The sequence below is a fragment of the Lepus europaeus genome, chromosome 4 (genome assembly GCF_033115175.1).
Source record: "Lepus europaeus isolate LE1 chromosome 4, mLepTim1.pri, whole genome shotgun sequence".
NCBI lineage: Eukaryota > Metazoa > Chordata > Mammalia > Lagomorpha > Leporidae > Lepus > Lepus europaeus.
The window spans coordinates 140,066,786-140,085,309 of NC_084830.1; the positions used below are offsets into that span (position 1 = coordinate 140,066,786).

Below are 18,524 nucleotides of genomic sequence, written 5' to 3' on the forward strand. Positions count from 1 at the left end.
GGGCTGGGGAGGGGGTCAAGGATGCAAGGACACAGAAGGCGGCCCGGGATGCGAGGAGACTGTGGCCACAAACGGCCACTCCATCGCCTGGGCCCACAGGGCTCTCCGCACGCCCCGGGCTGCCCGTCAACCGCCTGGAGCTGGGTGCGAGAGGCGCCGGCTGCAGTTGTGCTGAGCGCTCTGGGGGCGGGGCCCTCGTGTCCACGCCAGCTAAGTATTGGGCCCAGTGGCATCCTTTGTGGCTTTGCTGCCAGTCACAGGGCCGTGGCCCTGGCTGAGGGCAGGGCTTGAGTGTGTCTTCCGAAGAGCAGGGTCGTCCCCTTCCAGGGTGGCCAGGCGGGCCTCGATCCGCTCCAGATCATCCGAGCCCACCTTGATTTTCACAGACAGGAGGTGGATGTAGGTCTCATAACGGCTTTTCTGGGGAGAGGAGAGCAAAAGGCCAAAGAGTCAGAAGACGAACAATGAAACGAGAAACGCCTGCGCTTCGTGTGACAGAAGACTCATTTCCTTAATGTTCCTCACAAATCAAGAAAAAGGGTTAGACCTACCTAATAAAACTAAGCAAGGGACACACATAAAGTTCACTGGGGGTTTTAAAATCCGAATAATTAGCGTTGACTTGTTGACACCAAATGCACAGGCAAAAAAGTAAAAGCAGACAAGCGGGACTACACCAGAGTGTTACATCTCTGTAGCGGGACTACACCAGAGTGTTACATCTCTGTACACCCAAAGACGTAATCGACAGAGTGAGAAGGCAACCTGCAGGATGGGAGAAATACCTGCAAATCATGCATGAGATAAGGCGTTAACACCCGAATACGTACAAACTGCTGGGGCCAGCACTGTGGCACAGTGGGTTAAACCGACATTCCCAGCACCGGCATTCCCATATCAGAGTGCTGGTTTGAGTCCTGGCTACTCCACTTCTAATCCAGCACCCTGCTAATGCACTGGGAAGCCAGTGGAAGATGGCCCAAATACTAGAGCCTCTGCAACCCTTATGGGAGACCAAGATGGAGTTTCTGGCTCCTGGCTTCAGCTTGCTCCAGACCTGTTCATGTTCTCTCTCAGGGCCGGAGCTGTGGGAAGCGTGTTAAAGCCCTGGCCTGAAGCACTGGCATCCCATATGGGTGCCAGTTCTAGTCTTGGCTGCTCCTCTTCCGATCCAGCTCTCTGCTATGGCCTGGGAAAGCAGTAGAAGATGGCCCAAGTCGTTGGGCCCCTGCACCCACGTGGGAGATCTGGAATAAGCTCCTGGCTCCTGGCTTCAGATAGATGCTCTGGCTGTTGCGGTCATCTGGGGAGTGAACCAGCAGATGGAAGACTTCTCTCTGTCTCTACCTCTCTCTGTAACTCTTTCAAATAAATAAAATAAATCTTTAAAAAAAGACATGTCCTCAGCCGGTGCCGTGGCTTAACAGGCTAATCCTCTACCTTGTGGCACCGGCACACCGGGTTCTAGTCCCGGTTGGGGTGCTGGATTCTATCCCGGTTGCCCCTCTTCCAGGCCAGCTCTCTGCTATGGCCCAGGAAGGCAGTGGAGGATGGCCCAAGTCCTTGGGCCCTGCACCCACATGGGACACCAGGAGAAACACCTGGCTCCTGGCTTCGGATCAGCGCAATGCGCTGGCCGCAGTGCGCCAGCCGCAGCAGCCATTGGAGGGTGAAACAATGGCAAAAAGGAAGACCTTTCTCTCTGTCTCTCTCTCTCACTATCCACTCTGCCTGTCAAAAAAAAAAAAAAAAAAAAAAAAGACATGTCCTCGCTCGCGCTCTCTTTCTCTCTCCTCTCTAATTCTGCCATTAGTGATGTTCAACATCACTAATCATTTGGAAACTGCAAATCAAAATGGCAAGGAGATATTACCTCCTACCAGTCAGGATGACTACCATTTTAAAAACATAGAAAACAAATACTGGTGAAGATATGGAGAAACTAGAGCCTTGGTAAGAAATCAGAGCTGCTGGTAAGAATATAAAATAGTACAGCTGCTATGGGAAACAGTGGTGGCTTCTCAAAAAGTTACAAACAGAATGACCGTGTGACCCGGAAATACCAATTCTGAATATATATCAAATAACTGAAAGTAGGGTCTTGTTTAATGGAGCGCTAGTCACCGTTGCCAGAAGATGAAAGCAACCCAAGTGCCCGCCAACAGATGAACAAAATATTACGCACATACCATGGACAGCCTTTAAAAGGACAGAAATTCTGACACATGGCACAACATGGAGGAACCTTAAGGACATACTGCTAAGTGACATAAGCCTGTCACAAAAAGATAAGTTCCATATGATTCCACTTACAGGAGGTGCCTAGAGTAGTCAAATTCACGGAGACAGACAGTAGCTGGATGGTTGCCAGGGTGAGGCGAAGGGGAGAGTCAGTGTTTAGCAGGTACAGAATTTCAGTTTGGAAAGATAAAGTTTGTGGATGGATAGTGCAGCAATGTGAACAGGGTTAACACTACTCAACTGTTCACTTAACAAGTGGCTAAGGCTATAAATTTGGGCATGTGTTTTGCCATGAGTAAAAGATTTTTTAAATCCAAACTATAATAGTAAGGAGGTATTCATTGTTGAACCTGTGATATGAGTGAAGATTAAAACATCCAACAATACCCAGTGTACACTGGGTACATTTGTAAACTATCTGAAGAGTCAGCGGTGAGCATTTGGCACAGCACTTACGTCTCCACTTGGGATGCCTGGATCCCCCGTCAGTGCCCAGTTCAAATCCTGACACATCTGCTTCTGGTGGGTGTATACCCTGAGAGGCAAGGGTGCTGGCTGAAATATTTAGGTCCCTGCCACCCATGTGGTAGATCTGGATTGAATTCCAGGCTCCTGGCTTAAGCCTGGCCCACCTGGATGTTGGGGCAATTAAGGAGTGAACCAGTGGATGGAGGATCTCTTTGTCTGCCTTTCAGATAGAATGAAAATAAATAAATCAGAGATTATAAATGCAAGTGAGCATTTAAGAGGAAGACCTCGTAGTGTCTGACGAGGAGAGGGAGGAAGAGAGAGAGAGAGAGAGATCCTCCCTCCGTTGTTCTACTCTCAAATAGCTGGGGCTGGTCCAAGCCAAAGTCAGGAACCAAGAGCTTCATCTAGGTCTCCCATGTGGGTGCAGGGGCCCAAGCACTTAGGACATCTTCCGGTAATTTCCCAGGCCATTAGCAGGGAGCCGGACGAGAAATGGAGTAGCCAGACTTAATTCAGTGCTCATATGGGATGCTGGCATCGCAGGCAGCGGCTTAACCTGCTGCACCCCAGCGCCGGCCCCACAGAGCAGTCTAGAGGTAGTCCCAAAGGGACGAGTGGCTCCTGCCTTCCTCCCCCACCGCCGCCCCATCTTTCCCCCAACAAAGGCAATGCTTAGTCTGCCCCAACTCCGGTGCCTCACAGGGCAAAACCAGCACAGTGGGCAGAGAGCCAGGGCAGGAAGGAGCAAAGGAGGCACCCCCAAGAGCTCTTGGAAAATGCACATCATGAAAAAACTACGTGTGGCTCCCAACTATTTTTTGCACCAAAACAAACTCATCTTTCCCCCCAAACCTTTTCAACAGAGTCCCACCATGGAAGGGAGGCTAAGTTGCTCCGCTTGATAAGCCGAAGTGCCAGGCACAAGGGGCGAGAGCCCCATGGACAGGGGTGGGGAGTTTGGGGGGCTGGGTGCCAGAGCTTCTGGAGAAGCTGGGCCTGGGGGGACAGGAGGTGAGGAAGGGTCTTTGAGGGGGGTCTCCAGACTCTCCAGGAGTCCGGGTGACGGTCCAATTGATTGATGACTACACGGCAGCAGGACAGTGCCACACTGGCCCACAGCAGCCACGGTTCGTCATTGGATTCCACCTGCTCAGGGGACCCCCAGAGTGACGGCCTCCCACGCCAGGAGCCCCGGCTGCGGAATGGCATCGGTGGCAGCGGGCAGGAGCTGGCCTCCTCCTCCAGCCCCAGCCCCTCCCTCTGCGTCCATCCCGCCCGAGGGCCCACCTCAAATGTGAGATAGTGCTCCTTCAGCCGGCACTCCTCGGCCTCCTTGGACTTGACGCCCCTCTCCACGGGGTGACCCCTGTGCTCCGCCAGCTCTGCAGTCACCTGCCTCAGCTTGTTCTCGTGAGACCGCAGCTGCTCCTCCTGCAAAAGCCAGCCCTGGGCTGTGAGGTCCTGCTCCGGGGACAGCTAACTCTCCTGCCAGGCACTGCTGCAGCTAGGGGAACCTGAGGCCTGGCGAGGCTCACCGAACACAGGGCTCTGGACCTAAGGAGGGCTCCTGTCCCCCTCCCCCTTACCCTGGCTACCGTGGGCATCCCTTCTTCCCCAGCTGGCTCAGGAGATGGGAACCCTTGTGCTCATGTGTGTCTGGAGACCTTCCTGACCCAGACACACCCCCAGCTCATACTAATCCTCATACATACACAAAGACCCTCTGGACCAAGGATCGGCCTTGCTCTGGTCACCCTGGCTCCACGGGACACACACATTCCTTCACATGCATGCCCGGACTCACACCCACAGGCAGCCTGCCACACTGCCAGTGATGGAGAAAGGCACATGCTTCCCAGTCCCAGTACAGCCAGGCCTCTGTGCTTTGTGCACACCTTGCACGTGTGTGGATGCGTGTGCACAGACCACCTGTCTGCATGCACCTGTGTGCACGTGTGCCATGCAGTGTGCACAGTGTGCACAGTGTAGGTGTGTACATGTGCATGGTGTAGGTGTGTGCACAGTGTGCACAGTGCAGGTGTGTACATGTGCATGGTGTAGGTGTGTGCACAGTGTGCATTGTGTAGGTGTGTGCACAGTGTGCACAGTGTAGGTGTGTGCACAGTGTACATGGTGCAGGTGTGTACATGTGCATGGTGTAGGTGTGTGCACAGTGTGCATTGTGTAGGTGTGTGCACAGTGTGCACAGTGTAGGTGTGTGCACAGTGTACATGGTGCAGGTGTGTACATGTGCATGGTGTAGGTGTGTGCACAGTGTGCATTGTGTAGGTGTGTGCACAGTGTGCACAGTGTAGGTGTGTGCACAGTGTACATGGTGCAGGTGTGTGCATGTGCATGGTGCAGGTGTGTGCATGTGCATTGTGTAGGTGTGCACAGTGTGCACGGTGTAGGTGTGTGCACAGTGTGCACGGTGTAGGTTGTGCATGTGCATGGTGTAGGTGTGTGCACAGTGTAGGTGTGTGCACAGTGTACATGGTGCAGGTGTGTGCATGTGCATGGTGTAGGTGTGCACAGTGTGCATGGTGTAGGTGTGTGCACAGTGTGCACGGTGTAGGTGTGTGCATGTGCACGGTGTAGGTGTGTGCACAATGTGCACGGTGTAGGTGTGTGCACAGTGTGCACGGTGTGGTGTGTGCATGTGCACGGTGTAGGTGTGTGCATGTGCACGGTGTAGGTGTGTGTGCATGTGCACGGTGTAGGTGTGTGCATGTGCACAGTGTAGGTGTGTGCATGTGCACGGTATAGGTGTGTGCAGTGTGCACAGTGTAGGTGTGCACAGTGTGCATGGTGTAGGTGTGTGTACAGTGTGCACAGTGTAGGTGTGTGCATGTGCACAGTGTAGGTGTGTGCATGTGCACGGTGTAGGTGTGCACAGTGTGCACGGTGTAGGTGTGTGAACAGTGTGCATGGTGTAGGTGTGTGCACAGTGTGCACGGTGTAGGTGTGTGCAGTGTACACGGTGTAGGTGTGTGCACAGTGTGCACGGTGTGTGCACAGTGTGCATGGTGTAGGTGTGTGCACAGTGTGTATGGTGTAGGTGTGTCCATGTGCACGGTGTAGGTGTGCACAGTGTGCACGGTGTAGGTGTGTGCACAGTGTGCATGGTGTAGGTGTTCACAGTGTGCACGGTGTAGGTGTGTGCACAGTGTGCACGGTGTGGTGTGTGCATGTGCACGGTGTAGGTGTGTGCACAGTGTGCACGGTGTGGTGTGTGCATGTGCACGGTGTAGGTGTGTGCACAGTGTGCACGATGTAGGTGTGTGCATGTGCACGGTGTAGGTGTGTGTGCAGTGTGCACGGTGTAGGTGTGCACAGTGTTCACGGTGTAGGTGTGTGCACAGTGTTCACAGTGTAGGTGTGTGCACAGTGTGCACGGTGTAGGTGTGTGCACAGTGTACACGGTGTGGTGTGTGCATGTGCACGGTGTATTTGTGTGCACAGTGTGCATGGTGTAGGTGTGTGCACAGTGTGCACGGTGTAGGTGTGTGCACAGTGTGTATGGTGTAGGTGTGTGCACAGTGTGCCCAGAGGCTCTGGGTAGAAATGGAAGCCACCAGGGCTCCGTGGAGAGAATCAGGGCAAGGCCAAGGAGCAAACAGGCCAGCAGCAGACACAGACAGGAAGTTTCTAAGCTAGAGGGCAGGCTCACTACTCCTCAAGTTCTGGCCACCATTTCCTCTCCAAGAAAACCCTGAAATCCTGGAGCACTGGTGTTCTACGGGTTCCAAGTACAATAGTACTTAAGGATAGGTGAGGGCAGCACAGAACACTGCATGCAGGGCCAGTGCCGTGCCACCTGTCCCTGGCTCCCCAGGACACACATCCCACACCCACAGGGACACCGCCACTGGCACAGAAGCATGCACACTGGAAGTGCAATGGGCACTGTGGGACGGAGGAGAACTTCTGCCCCGCCCTGGTGTCCCTCAGCCTGGGCCAGGTACTCGAGAGGAGAAGCCAGAGTGGGGGCTGTGGAGTGGGGGCCTGGGCTGGGGGTGGCCTGGGGGTGGCATCACAAGCATCGGCGTTGAACCTGGCAGAGGCGCGTGGTGCAGGAGGGCAGCAGGGGCCGGCAGAACTTCTTCATGGAGCTGACGGCAGCTGGGAAGGCCGGGGCGGAGAAGATGGCAGCCACCAGGTTGATCCTCAGGATCCAGGAGAGCATTTCCTCCTTGCTCCTGGAGACAAGCAGAGGAACTGGGGCTGGACGTGCCTGCAGCTGTGGAGGGAAGTCCCCTTCTGGCCCAGCCTGCATGTGCATGTGCAAATCAATCTTCCCGGGGCCAGAACACATGGCCCTCCAGCCCACAGGCCAGGTGATCAGAGAGAGAGGGCAAGGGCTGTCCCGCCACAACCCTCCTGTCCTGCCGGCCACTCGCCCTGTGACAGCAAGGTCACAGCAAGGCTCCACCCACCAGCGTCCCTCCCTTGAAGCTCATCTGACACACACAACGGCCATGGCCAGTCTCAGAAGGCAGGGAAGCAGGGCAGTGGGAGGAGGGCCTTACAGGCCACCTATCCCTGAAGCTAAGTGTGATGTGGTAAGAGTCCATCGGCTCCTGTGGGCTCCTCGGGGCACAGCTGCAGGCTGTCCCAGAGTCTCAGCCTCAGGAGGCCTAAGCCAAAGCCCAAGAGATGGGATTTCTAACCAGCTTCCAGGTGCCACTCGGGACCGCACTGTGTCTCCAGCTGCTGGACTGTGTCAGGGGACACACTCGCACCATGACTGACAGGCAGGGGGCACCGGGAGTCTGTCCCAAGGAGGGGGAGGGTGGGAACCAGGGGGCTGCAGCTCCCACTTACGGTGCCTGGAAGAGGAAGACCCTCCAGTCGGCCGTCTTCAGCTTCAGCACGTGGGACTTCTTGCTGTAGTCGGAGGCCCTGGTGGCCAGGGCGTGGTGCACGCGAATGGCGTTCTTCAGGTCGCCCTCCGACAGTGCTTTGTCAGGCCTGTACTCATCCTGGCCAGGGACGGGATGGGCAACCTCTGTCGGCATCAGCCCCAGCCTCCTGGCCCACACTTCCCACCACGCGCCCTCCCTGCCTCTCCTTCCATCTCTTAGTTCCTGCTGCCAGGCTGCCTAAGTTACCCCAAAGAGAATTTCCTGGCACCATCCCTGGACCCTGGACTGTCCCTGTTTAGGCCTCACACTGAAATCCACTGAGCCACTTTAGGCATTTCAAACACCTCTCCCCCGAAACCTCCAAAGTCCTGAGTGAGCCTGAGTCAGGCCCTGCTGGGGTTAGTTCCAACATCTGTTACACCCAAGGTCCTGCCCAGGACCCTTGGTATCACAAGGCAGAGTCTGGATGGGATTGAGTTGGGCCTTTCCAGGAAAGGACTCAGGGCAGTGCCTCACCTTCTGTAAGTACAGGATGGTCCCTTTGAGCACCGCGTAGAATTTCTTCCAGCCACGCCTCCCACGGGGCGCTGGGGAGGGGGGCACAGGTAGTGTGGCTGCATCCACCCACCCCAACATCTCTACCCTGCCTCCCCCTGTGTGTCCACCTGTGTGTCCACCCCCAAAGGAGTAGCCAACAGGTGGGCCCCCTCTGTGCCAACATCCCTCCCTGTGCCCACTCCCCAGCCTGACACCCACTCCTCTTGCCATCCATGTCGGCGTGAGTCTTCCGGGTGAGCACGCCATGCTTGTAGGTGGTAGCGCTGAGAGCCTGTGGGACATCCAGGAAAGGGTTGCCACCATCCAGGATCCGTGTCACCTTCTTCGTGCCTGTCCCAAACTTGTCATCCACCAGCTCAGACAGGGACTTCCTCAGCTCGTCCTCATCACTAGAAAAGCACTGGGCCTGAGCACCACCTCCATGAAGGCCTCAGCCCTGCTTCCTCATGGACTTGCCCAGCAACCACTGCTCTAGGAGCCGGGGCCAGAGGGAAAGAGCAGCCCCCAGGAGGCAGAGATGAGAAAGCTCCCATTCAGATCAGATCTCTGACCCCTCCTCTGAGTCTTCAGTTCTTTTTTTTTTTTTTTAAGAGTTATTTTATTCATTTGAAAGGCAAAGCTACAGAGAGAGAAAGGGAGAGAGAGAAAAAGAGATCTCCATCTGCTGGTTCACTCCCCCAGATGGCTGCAACAGCCTGGGCTGGGCTAGGCCAAAGCTAGGGGCTAAGAGTTTCAACCATGTCTCCCACATGGGTACAGGGCCCCAAACTTGGGTCATCTTCCACTGCTTTCCCAGGAGCATTAGCATAGAGCTGGATCAGAAGTAGAACAACCAGGACTTGAACCAGTGCCCATATGGGATACTGGTGCTGCAGGTGGCAGCCTTACCCCCTTAAGCCACAGAACCAGCCCCTATTCTTCAGTTCTGACCCCTGACCTCTGATCTTTTATTTTTGACCTCTAAGGTCCAATCCTCACCCTAGATCACAGTTTAAGACTTCACTATTTTCAGGTTTCCTTCTCAGTCTTCCTTCTCCTCCATCCAACACTGAAAGCCCAGCCGAGGGGCATTAACCCACAGCCAGACTGATGTCAGGCACAAACCCACCAACAGCGGTGGGCATCTGGCCTAGCAGTTGGGACACCCGCATCCCAAATGGGGGTGGCCTGGGTTCTATGCCCAACTCCACTCCTGGGTCTATCTTTCTGCTAATATGGATCCTGGGGAACAACAAGTGATGGCTCAAGTGTTTGGGTCCCTGCCACCATGTGGGAGACCTGGATGGAGTTCTTAGTTCCCAGCCCAGTCATTGCAGCCTTTCAGGGATGAACTAGTGAATGGAAGCTATTTCTGTGTCTATCTCTGATTCAAACAACGACAAAACAAGAAATCACCAACATGCTGGCAGAGGGCAAGCCAGGGGAGGGTCTTAGAGTTCAGACCCCATGAGAGCCCTGGTGGAAGAGGAGTTTGGGCCTTCTGACAATCCCTTCCTGGGACCTCTACACAGATCTGAAGGTGCAGCTGCCCTGGGAGGCCCAGCAGGGAGAGACTCACACTCTCCCCCAACGAGCAAGATCACCACCCCACTTTCTAGAAGGCAGCACCCCCAAGTTCACTGCTTTCACAGAAGTCAGGAGGTAGTGACCACCTAAGCATGATGCTATTCTCATGGTTAGAGGGGGCCTGAGCCCCTCACCTGCTTACCTCTCAAAGGGGAAAGAGCTGTCATCATTGGGAATTGTGGCAAATATCCTGGTAGAGAAAGCTAACTATGAGTATCAGAGCACTGTGAACACTGCACGCTTTTCTCAAGACAGAAAATAAACCCAAAGGGAAACTCCTCAACACTGGGTGTTGATTTGCTGAACAGGCTTGGTCAGTGCTCTGGGCTGGAAGAAATCAGCACCATGGAGAGTGGTCAGAGTGACTAACCCCGCCCCAGCCACACCCTACCCAGGGATGCAGTTTCCCCATGACTGTGCCCTTGGGCGCTACTCACATGGCCCATTCCAGCTTTTCATTCTTGATAGAGTTGTAAAGGGACTGGAAGAGGGAAAGAGAGAGGAGTTCAGGCGAAGATTCAAAAAAATCCCCATCTACCTACTGCAATGTGGGTGTGCTGAAAGTTCCTTTTCAACCAACGGGACAAAGTGAGTGCTTGATTCACACTTGTCTGTTGGATGCATGTATGTGTGAGTGACACTTAACTGTGTCATCTTTTAAGTCTGTCTACCCTAGGTGACTGTAAGCTTCACAAGGACAGGAGATGTTTTTCTTGTCCACCACTGAGTCCTGAGTGCATAATCCAGAACTCAATGTGTGGTAACCACCTAATAAGGCAGATGGAGTGATGGATGTGGGGATGTGTAGGCGGGAATGCAAGAGGAAACAGACGACTGGATCAGAGAAGGGAGACATATGAGCAGACGGGAGATGTATCAGGGATATCTGAGAGTGGGTGGGTGGGTGGGTGTATGGGTGAGGGCAGGGCTGGATGGATAAATGAGAGGGTAACTGGGTGAACAGATTTGAGGATGACAGAGTGGATGGGTTTGTCAGCAGGTGGATGGAGGCATGGAAATGGGTGGGTGGGCACATGAGTGAGTGGATGTGGCCTATTATGGGTGAGTGTTTAAGGATGCATGGAGGTGTATGTGTAGTGACTGCATGAATGAGTGGAGAGTTAGTGTATACAGAAGTGTTACAGTTTGAACAGGATTTGGGTCCCCAACTCACGCAGATGTTTAAATTCCACCACCTGTTAGTGATTAAGAGATTAAGGGGTGAGGCTTCCCCCAGTTATGGTCTCAAGGTAGGGAGGTGCATACATTAGATTAGGTTGCTAGAGTAGAGCCCAAAAATCAAATCACACAGACACAGAGGGACAGTATGATTCTTGTCTGTCTCTGCTGGCTCCCCATGTGGACCACCCCTGCCTGCACTCATCCATGGAACACCCTCAGCTGATGGCAGACTAATGGGGTTACCCAATCTTGCACTATAAACCTACATAACTAGGAGCTGAAAAAAATCTTCTTTCATAAGTAGCTCCTCTTAGGTATTTTAGTTGGAGAAGTTAAAAGCTATTTAATACAGGGGGGATGCTGCAGGTATTTGTGTGGGTGATGGGTGAACAGCTGAGTATAAGGGTAGGTGACTGAGTGGCTTCGTAGATGGAAGGACAATGAATGCACGCATGGGACGATGAGTGACTGGATGGAAAGTGAGTAGATGGCGACAAGTGGATGGGTGGGACTAGGACTGTTGATCCCACAAACGTGTTCTTAGCAAGTGCTTCTCGATTGTGAAGGAAATAATTATGGGAAGAAAAGATGGAGAAAGAATTCTAGTTTTTAACAGATATATAGTACTTGTATATATTTACCTCCAGACTCACTATGCAACATCCTCCCTGACACTGCCAGGTCCTTCAAACCCGCGATTTAAAATGAACTTATCATCTCCCATCTCCCTGCCCCCTCCCCCAAAAAATAACCCCATTCCTCTTCCTCCGAGGTAGAGAACTGACCAAGCTGGCAAAGTCAGAGTTCCAGCTTGGGCTTAACCGTTAAAAGAAAACGGGACTCCCTTAATTCCCAGTGATGTTGGAGGAATGAGTGGGCTTTTCCGTTCAATGGTGATGACAATGAAGGCAGGGGTGGAAGTGAAGGTGATGGATGGCAGCTGTGACAATTGGGGGTCAGTGTGGGTTATCGCCTTGACCACAGTAATGATTATGGGGCATTAAAATGTCTTGTAAGCCTACCATTCTTGCTAACTCAGGGAACACAGAGCAGTCAAATGCTGAACTAGATGGCCTCTCATTCTGTACCCAAATCATGGAGGTCGGGGGCAGAGACTTCTCTTCTCTCCACCACCCGGGGCTCTGCAAGGGGCAAAGAACCCTCAGCAGGCGATACCTTCAGCAGATCTTTGGCAAAGTCTTGGCCATCATTCAGCTGGTCCAAGTTGGCAATGAACTGCTGGCAGGACATCTTCTTACCAATATTCTGTAATGGAGAAACGGTTCTACCTGAGAGTACGGAAGGAGGCTGGTGTGGTCCCCACACCTGCCCTGCCCAGCCAGGAGGGATGAGGCAGCACGAAGGGAAGCAATGAAATTAAAACTGCCTGGATTGTCCCTGGTTGCCAAGAGTTTACAAAAATTCCTTCCCGCATTCGAGACCCTATTTGATCCTCAAGCATCGTGAGAGGCAGGACTCTCCTCAAACCTCATGAAGGAGTCAGGTTTGATGAAACACTGTGACAGCTGCATTGACCAGGCGCCTGCCATGTTCCAGTATGATACTCGACATGCATTATCTTATTTCTTTCTCCATTTGATAGGTAAGGAACGGGTGGAGGAAGGTGAAGTGATGTGCCCGTGATCACACAGCAAGGAAGTGGAAGGGGCCAAGTGCGTCCGACACCAAAGCCCATGCTCTCACCCGCTACTCCACGGTTAACTCTCCCAGGGTCACTCAGCACCAGGACTTGAACCCAGGCCTCTTGGCTCCTGAGCAGAAGCTCTGTGTTCCGTCACACCTGTCTCACCCTCTCACCTGCACAGAGGGGCAGCAAGACCTCCAAGAGGTAGGTGAATGAGGGAGAGTTTGGTCTTACGAAAGTCAAAAACCAGTTTCTACCAACACACAGGGGTACCACATGCTGGGCAGGACTGGACAAAGGGAACCCCGCATGTGGTTTCCCTCCTGCAGGTACAAACAGCTGTGAATGACTGTGCCCCCAGGCTCCAATGTCTTTTCTTAACCACTGAGCAGCAGAAGGGCTTGACCCCTTGCAACCTAGCACCGCACGTGCTGTTCCTACTGTCAGGCTCTCTCTGCAGTGTCCACATTTGAGAAAACACTGGGCGGCATTTCATCTTTGGGAGGTTTTGTAGATTTGGATTTGCTATAAGGCAGAACTCCCCAGGATTCACCTATAAAACCCTGGCATCCCTTGAGACAGGAATGAGTATACTCTCGAAACGTCATTTGTAATCAAATATGCTTATTTATACTTCTGTCTTTAACATGCTTAGGTGTGTTGGGAGCCTCCAACAGTTTCCCAAATTTATTGACCTTGACACCATTTTATCAAATAGAGTCCATTAACGCCAGGTGGGACATTCATACACCACACAGATCATTTGGAAAATAATGCCATGAGTCTTCATATGACAAACACCTTTTCCAAAGGTTTAAGGAGAAGAGATTCTGTATGTGCCTTGAAATAAGTATGTCTCACATGTTTACATGTATGTTTTATAGCTACGTAACTGTCCATGTTTGTAAGTATATAGCTGTGTGTGTGTGTGTGTGTGTAACAGGAAAGCCTGAGAGCAACATTGTAACACTGCCTTTGAATTCTCCACACAGTGAATGTTGCCCACCCAAGAGTTCCAACTCTGGTAGTGAAAGACGACTTGTCTCAACTATGGTCGAACATTAATGAAGCATCTGTATGAAGGCACTGGAGGAACAGAAAAGAGGCGAGGACTTCAAGGGTGAAGCTCCTGCCAGGGGGACCCCAGCCAGAGCACCTGCCTCCTTGAAGCACCTGTCATTCACACGCGCTGGCCACAAAGCTGGGCATCGGAGTGGTGTCACAGGATGGGACAACAAGCATTAGATTTCAGGGAACACAAACGACAAGGAGCTCTGGGAAGCACCTCGTGGTAATGCAACTGAAAACTGAAGTTAGGATATGAAGTATAAAGGAAGCTCTCCAGTCGGAAAGGTACCCCACACAGAAGCCTCGAGAAGCAGAAGGGACTAAAGAACAGAGAGGGATAACTCTAAATGAATATTAAATAGTGACTATGTCAGAAAACACTCAAGTTTCCCAGGGAATAAAATATGCAGAGGTATAATAGCTTAAAGTGTAACAGTTGTGTGTGTGTTGAGACAGCAGTAAATGGAATTAGAATGTTTTAAGGTATTTCACTGCCCAGGAAGTGGCAGAAGTACTTTTATTAACCAGGGATGCATACCGCAAACCACAAAATTCTGAAAGAATGTATAATGAACAAACAAGAGGAGAAAATGGACTCAGAAAAGAAACTTAAATAATCCAAAAGTAGGCAAGAAAGAGAAAAAAAAGAAACGCAGAACAAGCTAGTCAAAGAGAAGACGGTAGCCTGGGATATCTAAACGAAAATGTATCACAATTTATGAAATAATTCAATAAAAGATAATTATCAGGTCTGATTTTTAAAATATAGATGACACATACCTTAAATATAAAGGAAGAGAAATCTTGGATGCAGAAAGAAAAGGATATACCATGCAAACCCTAATCCAGTAACTCCAGTATAATTACATCAATATCTGAAAAAAAAAGATCTAAAGGCAAGAAGCATTACTAGATATAAAAATGGACATTTTCACAGTGATAAAAGCACAATCATCCTAAATCTATATAACACCAAATAGCATAGCCTCAGAATATACATTACAAATTTTACAAAACCAAGAGAAGTTATATTCATTACAGCGATTGAAGGTTTTAACACTGTTCTTTCAATAACAAAAGAACAGACAAAAAATTAGCAAGAATAGGGGCCAGTGTTGTGGCACAGTCGGTTAAGCCACCTCCTTCAATATGGCATCCCATATGAGCACTGGTTCAAGTCCCAGATGCTCCACTTCCAATTCAACTTCCTGCTAATGTACCTGAGAAGGCAGCAGAAGATACCCCAAGTATCTGAGGCCCTGTACCCCTGTGGGGACCCAGAGCGAATTCCTAGCTCCTGGCTTCAGCTTGGCTTAATCCCAGCCACTGCAGCCATTGAGGGAGTGAACCAGCAGATGGAAGATCTCTCTTCCTCTCTCTCAGTAACTCTGTTTTTCAAATAAATAAACAAATCTTTTATTAAAAAAGAATAAGCAAGAATATTAATTATATGCCAAAAAATTAGATAACCTGGGCAAAATGAGTATATTGTTAGAAGCACAGAGACTACCAAAACTGGTTAAAGAAATAGAAAATCAGCCCTAAAACAAGATACCAAATCCACAATCAGAAACCTCCCAATAAAGAAAAGTCAAAGGCCAGATGGCTTCACTGGTGAATTTTAAAGGACATTTAAATAAAAATCAACACTAATCCTTTTCAAATTCTTCCAGAAAACTGAAGAGCAGGAGGCACTCCCTAGCTCTTTTTTTTAAAAAAAAGATTTATTTATTTACTTGGAAGTCAGAGTCACACAGAGAGAGAAGGAGAGGCAGAGAGAGAGAGAGGTCTTCCATCCACTGGTTCACTCCCCAATTGGCTGCAATGGCCAGAGCTGCGCCGTTCCGAAGACAGGAGCCAGAAGCCAGGAGCTCCCTCCAGGTCTCCTGTGTGGGTGCAGTGGCCCAAGGACTTGGGCCATCTTCTACTGCTTTCCCAGGCCACAGCATCAGAAAGCTTTGCCCCCTCAGATTAGGAACACGGCAGAGATGTCGCCTCTGCCATCTCTACTCAACACTGCAGTGAGAGATTTAACCAGAGCCATCAGCAAGAAGAAGAAACAAAAGACATCTAACTCAAAGGCAAGAGGTCAAGCTATGTCAGTTCACCGATGACATGATCTTACATATGGAAGATCCTAAAATTCCACACACGAAAGAAAAGTGCAGAAACTAGTAGACAAATTCAGTGATCCTGCAAGATACAAGAAAAACAAACTACAACCATAAAACTCTTAAAAGATAACATAAGGGTAAATCTTTTTTAAAAAAAAAGATTTATTTATTTATTTGAAAGGCAGAGTTACAGAGAGGCAGAGGCAGAGGCAGAGAGAGAGAGAGGTCTTCCATCTGCTGGTTCACTCCCTAAATGGCCGCAAAAGCGCCAGCTGGGCTGATCCGAAGCCAGAAGCCAGGAGCTTCCTCCAGGTCTCCCACGCAGGTACAAGAGCCCAAGGTCCTGGACCACCTTCTATTGCTTTCCTAGGCCATTAACAGAGAGCTGGATTGGAAGTGGAGCAGCTGGGACTCGAACCAGAGCCCATATGGGATGCTGGCACTGCAGGTGGAGGCTTTACCCAAGATACCACAGCACCGGCCTCAGGGCAAATCTGTATGACCTTGCATTTGGCAATGGTTTCTATATATGATACCAAAAGCATGGGCAACCAAAGAAAAAATAAACTGGACTTCACCAAAATCTGAAACTTTCAATACCAAAAGACAACCTACAGAAAGAGAAAGATCTGCAGATTATATATGGCAAGGGTCTAACACCTAGAATATAGAGAGAGAAGTCTTAGAACGCAGCAAGGAGAAGAAAAACAACCCAGTTTTAAGCGGGCAAAGGACATGAACAGACATTCCTCCAGAGAAGACACACAAATGGCCAACAAGCACATGAAAACATGCTCAACACCATCAGTCATCAGAGAAATACAAATCAAACCACAATGAGGCACCACTTCACACTTACTAGAATGCCTGTAATTTTAAAAAAGAAAAAGAAGAGTTGCTGAAGATGTGCAGAAGTTGGAACCTGTACACTGCTGATGGGAATATAAAATAGTTCAGCCATTGTGGGAAACAGTTTGGCAGTTCCTCATGTAATTAAATTAAACATGTAATTACAATAAGACCCACCAAGTGTATCCTGTACCCAAAAGAACAGAAAACAGATGCTCAAATGGAAACTTCTATACAAATGGTCACAGTAGCCCTATTTATAATAACTCAAATACCCACCAACAGATGAATGGATAAAGAAGATGTGATATGTCCATACACGGAATATTATTCAGCCATCAAAAATGAAATACTGACACGTGCCAGAACACAGATAAATCTTGAAAATATTATGCTAAATTTAAAAAACCCAGACTTGACAGGCCACATATTATGTGATTCGTGTCTATGAATAACCATAGACAAGTCCACAGAGACAGAGGCCGGGTCAGCCTGTGCCAGGGGCTGGGTCGAGGAAGTCACGGGGCATGGCTGCCGCGAGGCTCGAGGCTTCCTCCTGGGGCGATGAAAAGTTCCAGGCTGAGACAGCGGTGGTGGCTACACACCAGCACAGATATACTTCACACCTCTTACAGCGGTGGGGAACCTACGTTCCACCAATGGACAGCAGATATTTATGGCATCATTCATGGGCAATACACAACTGTCAACTTCAAAGTTAGCCTGCTGTAGATTCATCGGATTCCAAGTCCCGCCTGCAGCTGCTTTGGCAGCACCAGACCAGGTGATTCTTTGGGCCTCATATGGCCCGTGGGCCAGAAGTTCCCCACCCCTGTAAATGACCAAAACAGTAAATCACAAGCTGTGCATTTGTAACCACGGTAAATAAGCCAGTGATGGTACAGAACGCTCTAACACAGAACACCCGGCGGTACTGGCACGTAGAACAGCAGAACCAAGCACTGCACGACATACTTGGCTTCCAGTCCACATGAAACATTCACTAAAATTCAGTCCTCTCTGGACCAAAAAAAGTAAGACTAACAAATTATAAAGAAGGAAAATCACACTGGGTAAGTAACTGCTTTAGAACATGATTATGACGACGATGATGGTAACAGCCAGGCCAAAGCCGCGTACCCAGATCACCCAGAGCCGTGGCAGGTCCATGATTTGAGACCTCCGCGTTCCCTGTCCCTCCCTTCCCTCAGATCCACAGGGCTGCTCAGCCTGCCTTGGTCTGGTTCCTCTTCCCACAGCCTCTGACTCCCTGCAGAAACAAGCCACGGCCAGGCTGGGCCCTGGCCTCTCCGGCCAGGGTGACCACCTGCCGAAGTCCACCTCCTTGCTGATGGGGCTGCAATGCTGCCTAGGCCATCGCCCAGGCAGTGAAAGCACTGTCCCTGCCCTTGACGGACCCCATGGGCTCCAGGCCTTTTCCCAGGGGTCTGGCATGACCTCCCAGGCAGCCTCGGCCCTGAGGTCAGCACACCCCTGGCCTGTCTTGATGGCTCACCCCAGACACAGGATGAAGTGGGCCAAGCAGAAAGAGAGAGCGGATGTCAGCCCTCAGAGGGAGGGGCGGGGCTGCCAGCAGTCCTCTGGGCAGCGAAGCCCTTCTCACTGTTTGCAAACCAGGTGCTCCCTTAGGTTCTCGTGTGAGGCTCTGTCACACTCCAAAATGGGCAGAGCTCCCCGACTTCGGGGTAACAGGCAAGCCCTGTGACAGCCCCTCCAGGCCGCCATCAGCCAGCCCCAGCCACCACAGCAGCCACGCTCGTGAGTGCTCTCCGCGCAGCCCGCAGTGGGAGAAGCTGCTCCTGACAAAGCAGCACATTCTTGTTTCAGCTTGGACTTGCCTGGAACGGCTTTTCCCACCACTCCCTCCTCCACTGCCTGGTCCTTGATGGATCTCTCTCCCCCACCCCAACATGCCCCAGCCAGTGGGGCAGACCACACGTCCAC

The 18,524-nt window shown here is 51.0% G+C and overlaps 1 protein-coding gene across 1 annotated transcript in view; it reads right to left on the reverse strand.

Annotated features, from left to right (window-relative positions):
* Nucleotides 1-210: 210 nt before the first annotated feature.
* The window catches only part of PSD2 (pleckstrin and Sec7 domain containing 2), a 32,143-nt gene continuing 13,829 nt past the window's right edge, over nt 211-18,524 (reverse strand). The window contains exons 7-14 of the mRNA XM_062189752.1: nt 12,060-12,149; nt 10,139-10,182; nt 8,334-8,524; nt 8,094-8,164; nt 7,537-7,694; nt 6,767-6,911; nt 4,000-4,143; nt 211-420 (exon numbers count right to left, since the gene is read on the reverse strand). Coding sequence (XP_062045736.1) covers nt 211-420; nt 4,000-4,143; nt 6,767-6,911; nt 7,537-7,694; nt 8,094-8,164; nt 8,334-8,524; nt 10,139-10,182; nt 12,060-12,149 — 1,053 coding nt within the window. The remainder of the gene's footprint in view (nt 421-3,999; nt 4,144-6,766; nt 6,912-7,536; nt 7,695-8,093; nt 8,165-8,333; nt 8,525-10,138; nt 10,183-12,059; nt 12,150-18,524) is intronic.